The following is a 20876-nucleotide window of genomic DNA, read 5'->3' on the forward strand; positions in this document are numbered from 1 at the left end:
TCATTTTAAAGTATTTTATTGCTTAGAAAGTGTTTACAAAGGGCTACAGAAGAGGTAAATGAAGCTCAGTGCTGCATTCAGAGGCTTGATTAGCTCAGCCACATCAAAATGCCAATAATTCAGGTTCTGACAGGGCTGGGTGAAGCTATAGCCTCAAAATACCTGAGGAAATAAAAGGGGAAAGGAAAGGAAAGGAAAGGAAAGGAAAGGAAAGGAAAGGAAAGGAAAGGAAAGGAAAGGAAAGGAAAGAAAAGGAAAGGAAAGGAAAGGAAAGGAAAGGAAAGGAAAGGAAAGGAAAGGAAAGGAAAAAGGAAAGGAAAAAGGAAAGGAAAAAGGAAAGGAAAAAGGAAAGGGAAAAAGGAAAGGAAAAAGGAAAGGAAAAAGGAAAGGAAAAAGGAAAGGAAAAAGGAAAGGAAAAAGGAAAGGAAAAAGGAAAGGAAAAAGGAAAGGAAAAAGGAAAGGAAAAAGGAAAGGAAAAAGGAAAGGGGAAAGGAAAGGGGAAAGGAAAGGGGAAAGGAAAGAAAGGAGAAAGGAAAGAAAGGAGAAAGGAAAAGGAAAAAGGAAAGGAGAAAGGAAAAGGAAAGGGAAAGACCTTTAAGGTCATCCAGCCCAGCCACCAAGCCAGCAGCACCTCCATGGTCATTGAAGCACATCCCCAAGTGCCACCTCCATGTGGCTCTGAAAACTTCCAGGGATGAGCAGGGATCTGTATCATGCTTGCTGGGAACCAGGTGAAAATTAACCCATCTGATCCCACAGCTCTGAAACTCCCTCCAGACAGTCCCAGAAATACCCAGTTTCTTATTTGTTCCCCATCCTCTGGTCAGGCTTTCACATTAAAGTGAAATTTTACTACCTGGAGGGACAGAAACTGAAACAAAGTCACAAAAGGAGTTCCTGCAGAATTTTTACTTGCTGAAAGCAACAAAGAGTGGAGGAAAATTCCAACTAGGGAAACTGTAGGGCACTTATTTAAGGGCACCTGGGGTGTCCCTGGGCTCTTCTCTAGGTTTGCTCATCTTATGCTGGCTGCCAGGCTGAAACCCTCCCATTTTTCCATCTCTCTGGGATATAAGGAGTGCTTGAATTCTGGATGGAGCAGGAAGCAGGTGAAGATACCCAGTGTGTTGTCACCTGAAAAATAAACCCTGATTGTAATCCTGATTGCACCCAGACACTCCCCATAGTGAAGGAGAGAGATAAACAAACAGCCAACACTCAGAAACAAACCATGGCAACTTAACCCTATTTTTTATTTGTTTTTTTCCCCTGTATTTTATGGCCATGTTTCATATCAAAGATCATGAACTCAGCAAAGTTTCCAGCAGTTTCTAGCAAAGCAATGTGAGATTAATTAGAGAAGAGGTTGTTAATGAGGGCTGAGTGACCATGCAGGGACCAAATATCAGGGGAAGGATGGCCCTGGTGTGGTTCTGGATTTGGTCTCTTTGTTCCTGGTGAAAAAGGAATTCACTTATTAAATTTGCAGGTGATATGAACCTTGGATGACTGTAAGTCTATTAGAGAACAGGATTAGAATTTAAAATGTTCTTGACAAATTGGATAAATAGCCTGCAAATAAATTGATTAAATGGAGAAAAATGAGATGCCTCGGGCTGAAGCAGGAATGCTAAAAAGCCTTTTCTGTGTTGGAGAACAATTGCAGAGTTCCTTGGAAAAGCAATAAGGAACCACAATGGATCACAGACTTTACATGAGTCAGGAAAAGAGAAATATCAGAGGTTTGTGTGAGCAAGAGAAACTGACTGAGGACAGAGCAGGGATTGCACTCTGTCCTGGTGAGGGCTGTCTCAGAAACACATCCCAGAGCTGAGGGGGATCTGTGGCAGTGGGAGCACAGGGGGCAAAGCAGGAAAACGGGGAAACAGCAAAGGAATGGTGTCAGCACCAAGGATAAAGAAGAACGCAGCAACCGTGCTCATAAAGGGCTGGGCAGGAATGAGGGGGGTTCTTTGCACATCCCTGGAAGAAGGAATTGGTCTGAAAAGCAGAAAGGAAGATTCAGAGACCCAGAACTTCTCGGGGAAGGAGATGTCCGTGAAAGGTTTGGGAACAGAAGAGCAGCCCTGGAGTGACCCCTGCAGCAGCAGAGCAGGACATGAAGGGTCCCAGAGATCTCCTCTCCTCCTGCACTGCTGCAGCTCCACCAAGGGTGGGGATGTCTGGACAAGGAGCTCAGCCCTTACTGAAAGCTAAAGGCTGTAGAGGCTTATCAGGAGTCCCTTATCTTGTGATTTCATTGCAGGGGAAGGAGACGGAGCTGTTCTCCCAGCCCAGTCCTAGCAGTGGATGGAACTGGGGTGGGAGCTGCCCTGGATGCTCTGCCATGGATGGCTCCCCTGCCTCCCTCACAAGATTCCCACTCCCTGGGGAGGGAGCAGAGCTCATGTGCAGCTCTTGAACCCCTCCAGGCCACACCTGTGACTCCTCTCTGTGCCCACACAGGACCTGGTGCTCGTGGTTGTGCTCACACTGGGACAGGCTGGGTTTGGGGCTCACATCCTGAGCACTCCAAAGCTCCCCAGCCCTAAAGGAGCTGGAGCAGCCTCCAGGAGCAGCCCAGGCCGTGGTACAGCTGGGTGTGCTCCTGTCTGGACATGATTCCCACCTTTGCACAGAACCCTCATTTGCAGGCTCAGCAGAAGGGGAGCAGATTCCCATTATCGTGTTCTCCTTGCATCTGGAATTTTAAGTGAACTGCATAACAGAATCTTCTGCTTTCTTAAGCATTTCCTTCTCCTTTCTTTAATCATGCTGAGATTTCCTGTGATACTGTGAGCTGTAATTATCATCTGCAGATCAGTGGCAATGCTAAGCTGGTTCTTAAAGGGATTTTTTTTTCTGTGAATTTCAGATGACCAAGAACAAAATTATAATCACCTGATACTAAACAGTGACAACCAGACACCTACACATGGTAAGAGAAAGCAAAGAGCAAAATTACACACGTTGTAACTTTCCTCTGCCAGCCAGTAACATTTACTGGTACCAAATGTGTTTAATGTTAATGGCAATATTCCTCTGGCAGTGCTGCATGGCTGGTGGCTCCCATTGGCATTAAACACAGGACCATATTTTCAGTAGTGTGCACAGGGAAATATGGCCCAATCTTTTCTAACTGTGCTGATCAGCCTTGTGTCTAATTCCAAGATTCTCCTTTGTTTCCCACTGGGTTTCCTCCCCCTTTTACCCAGCCTGGAGATGTTTCTTTGCTCCCCTCCATGGCCTCTCTCTACTCAGCCCTGTCCCCCAGCCCTTCTGTCCCCTCCTTTGGGTTTCCCTGAGCAGCAGAGGAGCCTGGGCTGTGTCTCCCTTCCCTTGGAGCCAGCCCAACCCTGGCATCCCCTGGCTCCATCCAGTCCCTGGCACCCAAACCCTGCTCCGCAGTGTCTGTGCCACCAGACCAAGCTCTGATTGATGCCCCAGGGCATTCCCTGGCACCCAAACCCAGTTCCACAGTATCTGTGCCACCAGACCAAGCTCTGATTGATCCCATCCAGCCCCTGGCACCCAAACCCTGTTCCCCAGTGTCTGTCCCACCAGACCAAGCTCTGACTGATCCCTCAGTCCCTCAGATTGGTCCCATCTTCTCTCCTGCCTCTTCTGCTGCCTTGTCTCAGTCCTGTCCGTGTCCCTCCCTGCCCCCTGTGCCTTTGGAATGGGATCCATTCCTCTTGCTCTAAGCTCCCAGTAAATCTCATCTCTGTCACTCCTGGCAGCTCTGAATCTCTGTATTTGTTACTCTTTCTGTCCTGGTGTTTGTTTTGAATTCTGAATCCTCGTCCTGACTGTTCTGGAGCTGATTTATTGCAAGTTGTGCTCACATACAGAAATCTCCCTGCTGCTAAGGAGGGTGGGAGAACAATTGCCCTTGGAAAGATCCCCTAAAACCCTGGGGGTTTCTCCTTCCCAGAGGATGCAGGCATCTCTTCAGCCTAAAAATTGCTTCCATGGTAAGCCTGTGCTATTAGGACTTCATTTTCTGTCTTGCAAACACTCCAGGAGGAAGAGTGTCAGCTTTGAACTCATCAGTGCCACAGCAGTATTTATTGAGCCTGAACTGACAGCCTCCAATGTTCCTGACTGCTTATTCTGTTTACTTTTTTACCTTCCTGAGGGCGAAAAGAAAAGAAGAAAATGGAGAAATAGGGTTGAAATTGTGCTGTCTTCTCTTTGGTCTTGGTACTCATTCTTAAAATCCAGCCCCTGCTGGGTTCTCAGCTGCCCTTGACCTGCCCAGGAGCTTTAATGCAGCACCAGGGTCCCACTGCATCCAAGCACTCCAGGGAATGTGACAAAACAATTCCACTTCCCTCTGCTCCTAACAGATGCTTTGCTTTTTTATGTTCTTAAGAAAAAAAAAAAACACTGAAGGGAGATCCACTGGTCTTGGATTTCTTGTGCTTCCTGTGCCTTAATAATTTGGTTGTTGTGAGGGACTGGGATGAGCTGACTACAAATGAGGGTGTGATTCAGAGGTACATCTCTCTCTGAGTTATCCAGATGGCCAGGGCTGCTTTTGTTCCTTCCATCCATGTGTGCTGCTGCTGCTGAGCCATTGCCTGGAGAGTCTGAAAATATATTTGGGCTTTTCAAGTAAGACATCAGAAGAGCTTGCAGGATGGCACAGAGGGCTGGAAGGAGGGCTGGGAATTGTGATATCCTGGGAAGGACAATTTCCAGCGGGATCAGAAGTGACCATAGGCAGCTGAGTCACAGAAAGGGCCCAAGGCCAGCTTGGATGGGGCTTGGAAACCCTGGGAGGTGTCCTTGCCCATTTCCTTCCTTCCTTCCTTCCTTCCTTCCTTCCTTCCTTCCTTCCTTCCTTCCTTCCTTCCTTCCTTCCGCCACTTCCGCCACTTCCGCCACTTCCGCCACTTCCGCCACTTCCTTCCGCCACTTCCTTCCTTCCGCCACTTCCTTCCTTCCTTCCGCCACTTCCTTCCTTCCTTCCGCCACTTCCTTCCTTCCTTCCTTCCTTCCGCCACTTCCTTCCTTCCTTCCTTCCTTCCGCCACTTCCTTCCTTCCTTCCTTCCTTCCGCCACTCCTTCCTTCCGCCACTTCCTTCCTTCCTTCCTTCCGCCACTTCCTTCCGCCACTTCCTTCCGCCACTTCCTTCCTTCCGCCACTTCCTTCCGCCACTTCCTTCCGCCACTTCCTTCCTTCCTTCCGCCACTTCCTTCCGCCACTTCCTTCCGCCACTTCCTTCCGCCACTTCCTTCCTCCCCTCATTTTTACCTTTTCTTTCTTTTCCATCCTTCTCTTCCCCCTTCTGTCTGGCACTGGATCAGCTTTAGGGTCCATCCCATCCTGGGGCTCCTCAGTTCCAGACTGTCCCAGCCCAGGGGCTGCAATCCCAGGATTTCAGTTCTGCTGTGCTTGAGGGCTCTGAATTAACCACAGTGACTCTCACCATCCCACACCTGCCAGAAATCCCTGCTGCTGGATTATTCCTGCCCCAAATCCCCCCCACAGGACACCAAATGTCCCATTCCAGAGGCTCCTACAGCCCTTTAGAAACATCAGCTGAAATTCTGCTCTCAGTGACAGCATTTAGACCTCAATTCCACTGAAAACTAAATTTTCATGTGGATTTCCTTAACTCCAGACTTTATTTCTACCTCAGCTGCAGATTTGAGCTGCAAATGAAGAACTGTACAGCAGTTTTAGGAAATGTAGTGATTTGTATGTAAAATGTGAGTGGGAGGGAGCAAGTATTAGGCTCTAAGCACAACCAAGTTTTACATATGAAATGCAGCTAAATCTTTTGATACATTAATTTATCTTGCTTAGATATTCAGCCTTCACACAAAATAAGCACATAAAATGATTTCCCCCATAAAAACATTAAAATATGAAGGAAAAAACCGAGCTGGGGGCACAAAAGAGAACTGAGCATCAGCTATAACAGAAATACATTGACTGCCTGGACTCAGTTTCTGTGCAGATTATTGCTTTATTTTTTACTGCTACTGAAGTTTCATCTCATTATATTTAGTGCATATATAATTATCCTAACCTAAAGAGCACCTAATAAACATTTTTTTAACATCTTTATAAATACCAAGCACATTTCCAAATAATATGGTTAGAAGGAAGTTCATATCACGACTTTTATGTCAGTTAATTGCATTTGACAATCATCTCAAAAAATACTTGGTAAAGCACCATGAGCAGCCAATTACTTCAAGGTTTTAATTTGGCCAAGTGTTTTTTCATGGATGGTGCCTGGGATTGCTCTGAGGGAGACAAATTTCATTTTATAGCTGTACTTGTGTGGGCTTTTAGCAGTTTCCTCTATATGGACTCATGTAGGAGTGTGGCTTTCCCTTCCTTCCTTCCTGGAATCCTTCCTTCCCTTTATTCCCTCTTTTTTCCCTCTTCTCTCATTTCTTTCTTTTCCATCCTTTTCTTTTCCTCCTTCTTTCTCTTTTCTTCATTTCAGAAATCCAGGGCATCTTCCTTCCCACACACTAATAGGGCTTTGGGGGATATATTGCTGAAAAAATCTTTGCATCAATTTTCTAACATCAGACCAGAAGCTTCAATTTGGGGCAATCCCAGAAGATATGAAAATGATTCCCCATTCTGTCACATCTCCTCCAGCAATTTGCTGAGAGTTTTGTGTCTATTGTGTTTAAGACACTGTTTACAAAATCATAACAATTAAGGACTGTTTAAATTAGCTTTATCCCCAGCAGAAATATATGGGGGGAAAGGAGAAGCTTATCAGATGTGCAGCATAAAACCCAGAGAACAGGCAGACCTGGGTGTCCTGACCCTGGGCAGGGCTGGAATGGCAGTGGGAGGTTGATAATTCACCTGGGGGGATTTTGGAAGGAATTTGAGATGGGACCTCTGAGGTGGTTTTGATGATGAGGTTTATTATCTTCTACATAGGCAGGAAGGGTGAGTTTGGCTCACATCTTCACAACTTGGCTCAGAAGGTCTCAAGACTCTTAGTTACAAGACCTTTTGAAGGATTTATTGACCAATAAAACACTGCTAACAAGGATATTTATGGTTTTGACCCAATCTTTAAATATTTTGTCTTATGGACTCGTGCTGCAGTGTAAGCTTTCTTAGCCAATCTTGTTATGGCACACAAAACCACAGTGCTGCATTCTAAACTCCTTGTTTACCTCTGGAATATACATTTTTTTTAATATCTAAACTCTGAAAGTCTAAACTTTTCTTTACTTAACTTAACGTGTCTCTGCTTTAAACTCCAAATCCACATTCTCCCTTCTGTCACCTGAGTTTGGGAGCCTTTTCCAAGGTCTCAGATCAAATCCTGGCTTTAATTCTGGAATCCCTGGCAGTGCCCAAGGCCAGGCTGGGCAGGGCTTGGGGAAGCCTGGGACACTGGGATGTGTCCCTGCCATGGCAGGAGTGGAATTGAGGGGACTTTATGATCCTTTCCTTTCCTTTTTGTTTCCAAGCCAAGTCAAACCAAACCAAACCAAACCAAACCAAACCAAACCAAACCAAACCAAACCACATCAAACCAAACCAAAAAACACCAAAGCAAAGCAAAGAAAACCACACCAAACCAAACCAGACCAGACCAAACCACACCAAACCAAACCACACCAAACCACATCAAACCAAACTAAACCACACAAAACCACACCGAAGCAAAGCAAAGCAAAGCAAAGCAAAGCAAAGCAAAGCAAACCAAACCAAACCAAACCAAACCAAACCAAACCAAACCATTCCAGCCATTCCAAAATCCCTCTCCCTGCCCTGCCCTGGCCCTTGCAGAGCTGGGTACCAGTTTGCAGTGTCTCAAACCCTGCAGGAAGGGGTCCCAGCTCTGCACAGCCCTGGTGCCAGAGCCAGGAGTTTTATCTGCACCCCTGCAAGGGCAGCACACTCCAGGGTGAGCAGATCCCTTGCTCTGACTGCTCTGTGCAGTTTTCATCTCTCCCTTTCACTTCAATTCCAGTGTTGCTCCTCTCAGCCCAGCTGTGGGGTGCAATATTCAGTGAAGCTCTGTGTGCTCAGGGGTTTTTGCATGCTGATCCCCCTGGGTGACAGCACTCAGGGGTGTCACTGTCACACCCAGTGTCACTGTGTGCTGCATCCCCTCCCTCTGCACCTTCCCCCTTGTGAAAAACGCCAATCACTTGTTTTTAAAATTTTAAAAGTTTAATAGTAATAAAATGGTTATAAAAATACAATTAGAGTAATAATAATTTGGACAATTTGAATTAGGACAATATGAGACAATAGAGACAAAGAATTACAGATGTCCGGGTACTTTTTTCTGGGCAGCACAAGCCTGAGAAAGGACACATATTAATAGAGGATTAACCCTTAAAAGCAACAGCCTGTTGCATATTCATGCACCTCATACATGATGCATAAATTCCATTCAAACACAGGATTCTGTCTGGTCAGCGTCAACTTCTTCCTCTGAATCCTAACAGCACCTTCAAGGTGGGAAGAAGTTTGTTTCTTCTGATAATGGGGCAATAAATTCTTTTTCTCTGAAAGATTCAGGTGTCCTGTGGCTGCTATCTCAGACCAACTCCTTTCTTTAAAGAAAGGTGTCCTACATAACATAGCTTCTATTTTAACATTATGTTATAACCTAAAACCATATTTAACACACTGCTTAAGAGAATTAATACAGCATTACCTTCTAACACAACACATATAATATTCATTGGAATATTTGCAAAAAATCATAAAATACATGCATTTTTCACCCTCCTCAGGCTGCTGCTCAGTTCTCAGCCAGGCCCAGTGCTGGAGCCATCCTGACAGACACAGGGTTTAACACTGCCTCTGCTTGAAATCCTCCAGCTCTCCTAAATGAGGGCAGCTACTCGCTGGAGAGCTCTGATTTCCACCACAGAGGATCTGACCTGGAAATGTAGAAACCTCCTGGAGATTAGTCATGAGAAATGCAAAGCACTATTAATAACAGCGTTTGTAACACGAGCAAACAGGAGTGTGAAAACACAAACACTGAGGACGCATCTCATACATTCTGACTCTGCACACATCAGTTTATTCGCCTGCCCTGACACTCCAGCACGGCCTGGCAGCCCTGAGCCCTGGCACAGAAGGCTCCAGAACGTCAGCAGTGCCACCAGATTTGGGGCTCTTTGAGAGAACTTGCGTCAGAGTCGGAGCCTGTGCGTCTGAGCCTTCAAAGGGCTGAGCAGGAGCGGGGCTGGGGCAGCAGGGAGGGCTCTGACACAGGGCTGGGGCTCTGCTGAGCTGCAGCTGAGCAGCAGAAGGCCGGCTTGGAGCAGCCTCTCCTAGGTGACATTGTTTGCTTTCCCTGGGTGAATGTTTTAAAAGGCATCTGTTGGAATGTCTTGCAGAATTCGCACAACATATGTGCAGACTCAAATGCAAATCTGCAGCACATCCCTTTTGCCACTTGAGCTTTGTTCAAAACTTTGCCATCAACTCACTTTTTTTTTTTTTTTTAATTTTGGTATCATCTGCTCCCGTCCTTGAACATGAAAGGTTTTGTGCCTCATGTAAACACACTTTGAAAGTGTGTTCCAACAAGAGGGGCAGAGCAAGATGTGACAAGAAGACTTCAGGTCTAATCTGGAAATCCTGGAGCTTCTCTGAGCCCTGAGATTGCAGAGAGGTTGCAAAGCACTGGCAGAGAAATGAGCTATGCCTCAGCCCTGTGCTTCCCTGGTAGGTGACAGAGCACAGGAGTGAGCAGAGCAGTGAATTTGTGTGAAGCCACCTCCAGTGCGACCCCCAGGCCCAGCAGGGCTGCAGGTGACACCCAGATGCTGCCACCAAAGCCATTGTCCTGTTTGGACCACACTGGGGTGGCTGCCTAGAACAGAGGCTGGGCAAGATCAAGAGGATAAAGTGGGTGTTTATTAAAGGTCTTTCACAGATACACATCTTGGGCAGCCAAAGCCTCACAGAGGCTGCACCCAAGATGGATAATGGTTACCAGTTTTTTATACAGATATAAATTTGGTCTATTTGCATAGCAGGGGTTAATTGTCCAATTACTGCTTCAGGCAATGAAGTCATATTCCTCAGTTTTCTCCCTACAATTTTATACTTTTTATACTTCCCACATATTATACATTTATTATACATTTATACTTTTCAGGGCTGTGGTGTGTCCTTGGATCTCAGGCCCAGAGGGATTGTTCTATCTGACCAAGATGTGAAGGCAGTTAACTACACTTTATATGGAGTTCACAGTTATACACTAATGCACTAGAGGATTTGAAAAATATAAAAGCTGAAATCCTAAAGCATCATCAGGTGTGGTAGGGGCACAGGCAGCCCCTTCCCCTGCCCAGTGCAAGGTGTGAGCAGGGGAAATGCACCCACCTGGACTGGTGGGGCTGCAGGAGGAGAATTCAGAGCTCCCCAGAGCTCCCTGCTCCCTTCCTGAGCTCCTTGTGCCAGTGTGGAGCAGCCTGGGGAGCTCTGGGCTGGGCTGTGCATCCCTGTGCAACCAGGGCTGCCTGCAGGGTGGGGAAATGCTGAAATTCCTGCAGAATTGTACAGACTTGTGCAGAATTGTACATCAGAATTGTACAGCCTTGCACAGAATTGTACAGCAGAATTGTACAGCCCTGCACTGGCTGTACCAAGCTGGGGCTGTCCCCAGGCTGGGGGAGGTTCCTGTGCTCTGTTTGTTGCTCCTGAAATCATTATATATATAAAAGATCACCAAACACATTTTAAAAAAGACACTTTCTGATTCCACTATTATGTCCATAAGGCACAAAGAAATCCTCAGTGCAGTGAGGTTTTGGGAGCTTGAATACAAAAACAAAATGGTAATTCTTGCAGAATGTAAGGGCAGAAGGAGACATAGGAAGAATCACTGTGTTGTTCAGATTGACCTTTTTATATACAGAAAGAATGAAGGGTGAGCTTCACCTCCTGCCTGCTCCTCTGCCAGCTCCTGGGCCAGGAGGGATGGTGTGCCAGAAAATGGGCACCAAAGGCCACAGAGATGCTGAGGAAAAGGGCACCAATCCTGACTTTAAAGGTAACCCCAGTAGCCACGCACAGAGCTCATTTTCCACTGTAATCTCCAGCTGGGGTGATGGGGATGCTGGGGAGCACAGTGCACAGCCTCAGCTACCCTGCAGGGAATGGCAGAGCTTTGATTTGGATCCTGATTATTGATTCTGACCTGCAGCTTCCATAGGAGCCCACAAGCACCACAAACAAAGAGGAGAGAGACCAGAGACAAATATATTATTGCAGGAGTGAAAACCTGCTGAGAAACTGGTGCTGAACTGGCCTCAGAATATAAATTGCACGAGATATTTCTCCTTACTGGAGCACCTCGGTTCTCTGATCTCCCCCTCAAGCTACATTATGCAAAAGACATCTGAAATTAGCTTTGGTCATTTCAGTTTATCCCTTGTTTGGCTGAGTGATGGGCAGTGGATTTCAAGGTGACTTCTCATTTGCCAGAATCATTCCAGCCTGTTCCTGAGTGCCTGGATGCGAAAGGCAGCGAGAAGATGAAGTGATCCTGCAGCAGCCCATCAGATAAATGTGTGGCACTTAATTTCACACACCTCATGCAAGCAGTCAATTAATGCTGAGCTCTGGCACCCAGCACAGCTCCGTGCCTGTGCCTGGGCTCACTGCAGCATGCCCAAACCCCCATGGAAATGGAGATTAGCTCCACGTTCTGCCTGAGCAATTTGCAAAGAGATCTCAGCCCGGGGTCCTTGCCACACGAGCAGGAGGAGGAGTGGGGACATGGTTTCAGTGCTGATCCAGCCTCTGTTTGCTGGATAACATCAAATCAATTGTTTCCAGCCCCCTGATGAATGCCACACGCTCCCTGATCCTGTAGGCAGGCTGTTAGACATGGATGGATGTCACATTCATACTTTCTGTAAAAATCCCTTCACCCAGGATTTTTCTCCTGGGAAGCTGAGAAGCCTCAGAGAAAAATATAAGAATTGAATATTGAAAACAATAATTATCTCATTTGCTTCTCCTGTGTTATGCTCATGTGGAATGTGTTTGGAGATTTTTTACTAACAGGGAATTGCTTGATTGGTTTCATGTGGATATTTTTGACTTATTGGCCAATCAGGGCCCAGCTGGAAAGAATCATGAGTTTTCATTATTATCTTTTTATCCTGATTTATCGTGATTCTGGAGAGCATCACAAGTTTTCATTATTATCTTTTTATCCTTCTGCAAGTATCCTTTCTGTATTCTTTAGTATAGTTTAGTATAGCATTCTTTAATATAATATAGAATAATAAAATAATGAATTAACCTTCTGAGAACATGGAGTCAGATGCAACATTCCTTCCTTCATCAGGGCACCCCACAAATAAAAAAGATGGAAATCATCAGCAAGGAAATGCTGGTCTCTAAGAGGAGCCACTCCAGATCCCTCAGGCCTGTGCCACACCAGAACCCCCTTACAGGAGAGCGGAGAGGAGCAGGAAAAAGGGAAGAGGAGATTTATGAGATTTATGGTTATTGCATTGGGAGGAGGAATTTTTCACCACTGAATTACTTTCTTTCTTACAGAATTACTGTGAGAGTGATTCTGTGATTGCAGGACTGCCTCAGCCTGTCTGTGGCACTGTGCAGTGCTGAGGGTGGCTGACAGGAGGTTTGGAACATCCAGGGGAAGCCCCAGTGGGAGAAAAGTTGTGGCAGCAGCTCTGGATCCCCAAGCAGACACTCAGATGAACTGCTGGGTTCGTTTCCAGGCTGCAGGGGCACCGAGGACACGCTGGAATGAAAAATTCAGGGAGAAGGAAAAGGTTCTGCTGTCCAACAAGCAGGGCTGCACACGGCAGAGAGGCAGCAGGGCAGGACTGGCCTCGCTCTCACAGATGTTTCTTGCAGGAAACAGATTCACTTATGTATGAGTCAGGTCTAGAAAAATGTCTGTGAAATGTCTGCACTCTGCCTGAGTGGATTTTATTTTGAGTTTTTTCCTGGAAATGGGAGAAGTTAGCAAGTGTTTGGGCACTGCACAAAGCCAGCAGTTTTCCAGGTGAAATTCCCCTGCTGCTCTGTTACCTTTGGGCAGAATCTGAGCTTTTATCCCAACCAGCCCCTGGTGCAGAGGAGGCAAGAGGGCTTGGGGCAGGTGAGTCCACGCTGATCATGCATTGCTCTTCATGGGGACACTTTAGGGATGTACAGCAGGAATGTGTGAACCCAAGCTTGGGCATTCTGCTGCTCCTGCAGAGAATTTACCCTTCTGATTTCATTTTCAGACCATACCTGAAGTGAACACCTTTTGCCTCAGCTGCTGATCCCATCACTGCTGTGGGGTCTGACAGAGCCCACTGCTCTGTCCTGGCTTCCAAAACTTGAAGTTCCTGCTTTGTTAAATCCTCTCCTCTCTGCCCATTTTAATATCTGAACACCTGGGGGTTATCACTGCAGGTGAACACGTCCCTGTGCCTTGGCTGGGCTGATGAAAAATCTTTTCCCAGCTTGTAGTGAAGGAACAAGGTTTCAAACCCCTGCAGATAATATGGACTTCAATTTCAGCAACTGGGTTCAGTGCCCTCAGCATGAGAAAAGTGACAGAGGTCACTGGGACCCTGTCTGGGGACCTTCAGAGACCAACAAAATGAACATGAGTAGAGGGGCATCCTCCACCCCTCAGGAATAGGGATTTCCTGCCTCAGGAACATCCCCAACACCTTGTTCTGCCCTCTGAGTGCCCCCAGAGGTGCCCAGCTCCCAGCCCTGAGTGCAGGGAGGTGTGAGGCTTTGCAGAGCCCTAGAGCCTCCAGGTTCCGAGCATCCATGAGCACTCTGGCACACAGAGAGGGCAGCTGGACCATCCTCAGCCCCAGTTAAGCGACCCCCAGACTGGTTCTGTGTCCCTGGGGATGGGGAGGGCACACAGAGTGGTGAAGGTGAATGACGCTGGTTTAAGAGTTAAAGAACTGGTTCATGATGCCCCAGTTAAGGAACCCCCACACTGGTTCTGTGTCCCTGAGGATGAGGAGGGCACACAGGGAGGATGAAGGTGAGTGATGCTGCCTGGCACAGCCTTGCATGCCCAGGGTGGGTGGCAGCCCAGCCCATCCCTCTGGGCAGCCCCAGGGGATGTGAGGCAACATTTTGCTGTCCCCATCACTGCTGTGTGTGACAGGAAGCAGCAGCACAGGATCCATTTCTCCCGGATCTGCAGGTGCCAGTGTGAATCATGCCCTGTGGCTGAGGCTCAGCTCCAGCTCAGCTCCCTGCTGGAGCCTGTGGGCACGGCCAGTCTCTCTCCATCCCCTCGGGGCACACTCCAGACCTGCCTTTCTCTGGTTTTTTTTTTGCAGACAAGCCACGAATGAACAACATCCTGACTTCAGCCACCGAGCCCTACGACCTGTCCTTCTCCCGCTCCTTCCAGAACCTCTCCCACCTCCCGCCCTCCTACGAGTCTGCTGTCAAGACCAACCCCAGTAAATACTCATCTCTCAAGAGACTCAGTAAGTGTCAGCTCCTTTGCTTCCCCCTGGTTCTGTTTGTAAGGAATCACCCCTTCCCTCAGCTGGGCACTCCTGGGTTGGCATCTCCAGTGGGGATTCCTTTGGCTGGCACTCCCCAGCAGGTATGGGTGTGGAGGTAATTTCATTTCTGGGACAGTACCTGTGGTTTTTGCTGTGTGTCTGCCCAGCCTCCTGCCCAGAACCTGGCAGATCCAACCCCACTGCCCCACTCTGTTCCTGAGCATCCAGGGAGTTTCAGCCCTGGCAGTGCCCAGCACTCCCTGCTCCTACTGGCACCAAGCACACTGAGCACCTCCAGAATCTCTGAATCACTTTCCTGCAGCTGCTCCACTCCAGAGCCAAGGCAAAAGAGGCTCCAACTCCCCAGCCTCCCCTTGCAAAGTGCCAGCAAGATAATGTTCTTCTTCTGCATGAAGGGAACACAAAAAAGTGTGATATCTAAAAGCTGGAGTTTGAAAATTACTTATTTGGCATTCATTATTTAAATTTAAAATTGTTTCTTCCCAATGGACTTCCTGTCACAGTTAGGAAAAAATAAAATATAAGAGACCATTAACAAACACTTCTATTTGAGCAAGAAACAAAGCATTAGATATTTTTATTAATTTATATCTCAAATTTATATATATATAAAAATTTGAAATATAGATTTATATATATTTAATATAGATTGAAATATATATATTTATATATAAATATATATTTATATATAAATATATATTTATAAATATTATATATTTGAAATATAAATATAAATATAAATATGAATATATTTCACTTTATATATATAAATATATATAAACCTATATATATCTCAGATATATATAAAAATCTATATTTCAAATTTATATATATAAATTTGAAATATAGATTTATATATATATTTAATATAGATTGACATATAGATATATATTTATATATATATTTTTATATAATTATATATATATAAATTTGAAATATAAATTTAAAAAAATATATCCATATATAGATTTATTTTAAATATATTTTTCAAATATTTCAAACACTTGTTTGTCTTGCTTGCCAGGCAGGGAAAAATTACTTATTTTCCTCCAATTAGCAGAGACAGATGGTGAAAGACCAGGATTTTTTATCTCCCTTGCCCTTCCTTCAGGGCAAAGCGAACAGAACCCCATTTGGGAGGTCCTTGGGGGTTTTGGGGGTCTCTGAGGGTCTGGCACCCCCCTGTGCCCTGGACAAGAGCAGCCAGGGGAGGGTGTGAGGATGGGGTTGAGCAAGAGCAGCCAGATTAATTCCATCCTGCCCAGGGCTCCAGGGAATTGTTCTTCCTAGCAAAGTGAGAAAGGTCAGGGAGGGGGGCAGCTCCTGTTTTCAGGCATATTAAACCACTTGGTGCTGGCTGGAGAATCATCACGAGTGACTGGGCAGCTTGGAAATGTTAAAGCAAATTAAAACAAGGAGAGACAAGCCCAGAGAGGAAACCTGCTGGAGCTGCAGAGGAAGAAAGCTGGGGAAAATTACCTTTAAAAAAGGAGAGGGATTATTGTGATGGCCTCACATGCACACACACGTGCATCTCTTCTCACCATGATATATAAGAAGGAAGAAAAACTGAATTTGGCTGTTCTGCTCCACATTCTCTTCCCAGAGCACCACAAATGAATTTCTGTAAACCTCGTTACTGTAATTCCAGTGCCAGAGGAGCTCTGCTCTCCCTGTCTGCAGCGGCATCTGGGATTGAGGTGGAATGTGTAAGAGCATTTATTTGGGGATCTCCTTCCAAATGAGAAAAAACCCACAAAAAATCCATCAAAAAACTGTTTGAGGGCAAAACAGCTTAGCCTGAGGCCAAGGCAGTTGAAGCACTCAAACATTCCTGAAGTGTGGTGAGACCAAGACCAGCCCTGAGTAATGTTCTAGAAACTGCCAAAGCAGGAAAGAAAGGGCAGAAAAATCCCAACCAAAACCAATTAAAAAAGCCCAGGAAGTTTGCAGAAAGCATAACTTCCAGTAATTCCAGACCCACATGTTTGAAAAACACATGGAAAGAACCAGAAGTACAATTTAAAAAAAAGAAAAAAATCCTGACAAGCAATTCACCAGTGATTCCTTTTTCTCTGCTCACAATTTCTGCTTTTTTGGAATCCTCTTAAGACATTCTTTTTTGATTTGTTTTTATTATATTTTTTAATATAATTTTTAAGCACATCCTTGATGGAGAAGCACACTGGACTGGAGTTTTATTTTGGATAAAATTGTGAATGTCCCTTCTCCTATGAGCATCAATGACAGGACAAGGGCAGGGTGATCAGTGCCAGCTGTGCCAGGGTGTGATGTGTCCCCGCTGGTGGCATGAGGGTGGCATCAATCAGCCTGGAATGGGTTTCAGCTGGATCATCTTTAGGATTCCTTCCAACCCAAACCATTTTATGGTTCCAAGATTTCGTTTCCCAGAGAAACTTTGGGTTTTGCCAGCTGCGCACCCAGCCCTCCACATTTCCCAGCTCCTGGAGCTCTGCTCTGCTCTCCCAGAGTTTGTTTCTTGCTGTCCCTGGTCGCAGAATTCTGAGGTTCCAGTACTCTCCCTTGGCACGAGGCACGTGTGTGGTGCTGCACATAATGTGGGAAATGAATTTGTAGAAATTCATTTGTAGAAATGGAGCCAGAAGCAAGTTTCAAAGGGTGGCCTTGCAAATAAGACTGGGTACTTCAAAGAAACAGAACTGTGAAAGATGCGTTGAAGTAGGACCCACGAGGGGCAATTTTAGGGGACTGGCTTTAAGGCATTTACTTTAAAATTACAGTATAGTATGGTGGGCCAAGAAAGGCTTATCATATATTGTAATTAAGAAATATTTAACTTTTAATTGTGATAGGGTGAATTATAAAATCTGTATTGTCTCACCCTTCACATGAGACTAAAAATAAAATAAAAGCTTTTAAAATTCCTCTCAGTTACCCCATCTCTAAGTCAAAAAAGAAGCTAATCCAACAGCATTGCTGCCAGGCTCTGTTCCCCATCCCTGGCTCAGGCTGACGCCCCTCTTAGAGCCAGCAGCCTGGAAAATGTCTGTCTGCTGCTGCCTGGAGCAGCTTGCTGGGTGTGACACATGGCTGTTCCTCCTCCTCTGACTCCTCTGAGATGGAGATGAGCAGCTTTTCCACACCTGGAAATGTTCCTCCTCCTCCTCAGCATCACTGGAGGCCTGAGGGAGCTTGGAAACATCTTTGAAATTAAATAACCTCCCTGAAAGTTCAGCCATGGCAGCTGCACCCAGGGTCACTGGGTGGGAGAGGGAAGGAAAAGGGATTTTTTTATTCTCCTAATGGACAAAACATTTTAAAGTGTAGCCCATGCTGCATTTTCAGTCCAAGGAACACCTTCAAACCCTTCCAGCTGATTGTGCCACCTCTCCAGCAGCCTCAGAGCTGTAAACCTCACATAAGCTGGTTTAGCTCCTGCTGGCAATTACCAGAGCCAGGTGTGAGCATCCAAGCACATCTCCATTTGGGATGTTCTGTGCTTTAATTACATCTATTTAGAGTCACATGGGCAAATCCTGCGGAACTCCTCTCATCCAGAGCAGAGGCCAAGTGCCAGGGTGCTAATTGCCTCATTCCCACTCTGCAGCAGCCTCAGCATTGCCTCTGCACACCCAACCTGGCATTTCCAACCAGCCCCAAAACACAGAATAAAAATGCCTCCAGCTCCCTGGGCCATATGGAATTCCCCCACCTCCTCAGGCTTCCTAGAAGGTGATTTTAAAGACAGGAGAGCTCGAGGCCAGGAGAGCTGCTGCCTGACATTTGCAGTGAGACATCCTTCTGAGGGCTGTTGGGTGGTGAAAAATAAAGATCCATGGCTGCAGCGTGAGCTCTGGAGAGCAGATCCCACGGGCAGGAAGGCAGCACGGGGGGCTGGGGGTGACCTCACGCCTCGGGGCTGTGTGGGCTGGGAGGAAGGGCTTGGCAGCAGCACTGGTGGCACAGATGTTCTCAGCTCCTACTCCTGGGTGTGAGGGAACCAAGCCCACCTCCTCACGGATCTGGGCTCTGCACAGGGGCCTGGCAGCAGGGAAGGGAAGGGAAGGTGTGGGACAGGGGATGAGGAAATAAGTGAGGGATGCGGGCCAGCACAGGGTGATGCAGGGTTTGGCTGGACTGGTGTTTTGCGAGCAGAGCTCTGGAGTGGCGCAGGCTTTGCCTGAGCTGGTGTTTTGTGAACAGAGCTCTGGGATGTTGTCAGCACCCACTACATGAGCTCTGCCTCATGGGACCAGCAGCCAATTAACTCCCAGGCAATGTGGTAAATAAAAACCACAGATTGATGGCTGTAGGATCCCAGTGATCTATCACGATACAGCTGCAGTAGCCAACATCCTCTCTGAGCCCACAGCATTCCTCTCAAAGCCAAGAAAAGGAAAGTGGGAGTGTGGGGGGTGTGTGCTGCATTTCAGAGCAGCAGAGAGATTGTTTAAGATACAGCAGCAGCAAACTGAGCAAGAAATGTTCCATGGGATAAATTCTCTCATATCAACCAAGGTCGATTATAAAAATGGGAAATGAAACCTTAGGCAGGTGATTCAGTGTCTCAGAGACCAGCAAACCTGGTTTGTGACCACACTTACAAATATTTAAATGAAGTAATTAAAATGTGATGAAGTCACTCATGGGCTCCAGGGAATAGCCATGTCTAAGGCCAGAGGTGACATGGGCATATCCTCAAATGGGGATCTCTGTTTTGATGTCTGCTTGTGTCACCTGCCCTGCTCTTTCCCAGGGTGACATTTGAAGAATGTGACAATTTGAGAAGGTGACATTTGGGAATTTCTCCATAACTCATGTGAATTGTGTGGTACCGTGGCCTGGCTTCCACATGGAGGAGTGTGGGGTGCACTGCCCAGGGAATTGCACTGTCCCCACGCATTTCACACTCCTCTGTGTGCCACAAGCCCTCAGTGACACCTGTGGCATGTTCATCTGTCCCTCAGGCGTCACCAGGAGCAGCTGCAGGGCCTGGGCCAGCACACTGCCATTTCTAACCTCCCATTTCCCTCCCCACAGCTGACAAAGAGGCTGACGAGTACTACATGAGGAGGAGACACCTGCCTGACCTGGCGGCCCGGGGCACGCTGCCCATCAACGTCATCAAAATGTCCCAGCAGGGCAACCAGCGGGACAGACCACGCCGCCCCATCAGGGCCATGTCCCAGGACAGGGTGCTGTCTCCGGAGAGGATCATGCCCGAGGAGTTCAGCATGTCCTACGAGCGGATCCTGTCGGACGAGCAGCTGTTGTCGGCAGAGCGCCTGCACTCGCAGGACCCGCTGCTGTCCCCGGAGCGCTCGGCCTACCCCGAGCAGTCCATGTCCAGGGCGCTGTCACACACGGATGTCTTTGTGTCAACACCGGTCTTGGATCGCTACAGGATGTCAAAAATGCACTCCCATCCCAGTGCCTCAAATAACTTGTACAACACCTTGGGTATGAACCCGACCTCGGCCAAGCGCCAAGCGTTCGCCTCGCGCCGGCACAACACGGTGGAGCAGCTGCATTACATCCCCGGGCACCACCACCACTACCGCACCGCCAGCAAAACTGAGGTGACTGTTTGACACGACCCAGTGCATTGTAGATACTCCTTAAGGACTGGGGTGGCCACAGCACCCTGTTCTGCAGTGGCCTTATAGGCCAAGATAACCTCTACTAACTCAGTGTCTGCAAAGACTTCTCTGGCAGTCCCACCCACGTTGTTTTTAAAGCCACCCCTCCATCAGTGACACAGGAAGAACTGAAGCGGCAGTCAGACACTAGTGAGGGATGACAGAGGGAATTTCCTGGCGTGCATCAGTTTCTGTCAAAGAAAGCCATAGTAATCGATGGCTCCTTCCAAGGGCTCACCTGCATTACCACATAGTTTCCATGAATTCAGGACTTTTCAGTTGCTCCAAGGAGAAGCAGCCTGAGACAGGGAGGAGGAAATGCAGCCCCCCCCCCCCCAATCCTGGCAGGAAGGGGCCTCGTTCTTGGCCCTCATGTTTGGCCCTTCTGTAGCAAGTAGGGAAGTCCTGGCTGCTGGGGCCAGCTCCAGGCTGCTCCACACCCGTCAGCAACCACACATCTGTTCTCTGTCACCCTTGGAGCAAATTCAAGGGCAGACTTTCCTTCGGGACTGGCAGATCTAGGGACAAGAATAGCCTGGCTGAGAAATAAAGTTTTAGTTTATACTAAATATACTCATAAGATAAAAAAACATACTAGTGCCTACAAATCGCCTGCTCTCTCAGTGTAGGAAGTAGTGGGGTTGACGTGTTCAATAAGCACAAATATGCTGAAATGCTTGTTAGACCCTTTTCTCCTCTCATTCTAGTATCTTGGTGTCTCCAACATGTAAATAGGAACGAGGA

The 20876-nt window shown here is 47.0% G+C and overlaps 1 protein-coding gene across 1 annotated transcript in view; it reads left to right on the plus strand.

The window, feature by feature from the left end:
* Positions 1–20084, plus strand: part of SHISA6 (shisa family member 6) — a 145076-nt gene extending 124992 nt beyond the window's left edge. The window contains exons 4-6 of the mRNA XM_059486028.1: positions 2876–2938; positions 14317–14469; positions 19534–20084. Coding sequence (XP_059342011.1) covers positions 2876–2938; positions 14317–14469; positions 19534–20084 — 767 coding nt within the window. The remainder of the gene's footprint in view (positions 1–2875; positions 2939–14316; positions 14470–19533) is intronic.
* The last annotated feature ends 792 nt before the right edge of the window (positions 20085–20876 follow it).

The sequence above is a fragment of the Ammospiza nelsoni genome, chromosome 19 (genome assembly GCF_027579445.1).
Source record: "Ammospiza nelsoni isolate bAmmNel1 chromosome 19, bAmmNel1.pri, whole genome shotgun sequence".
NCBI classification, from domain to species: Eukaryota; Metazoa; Chordata; class Aves; order Passeriformes; family Passerellidae; genus Ammospiza; species Ammospiza nelsoni.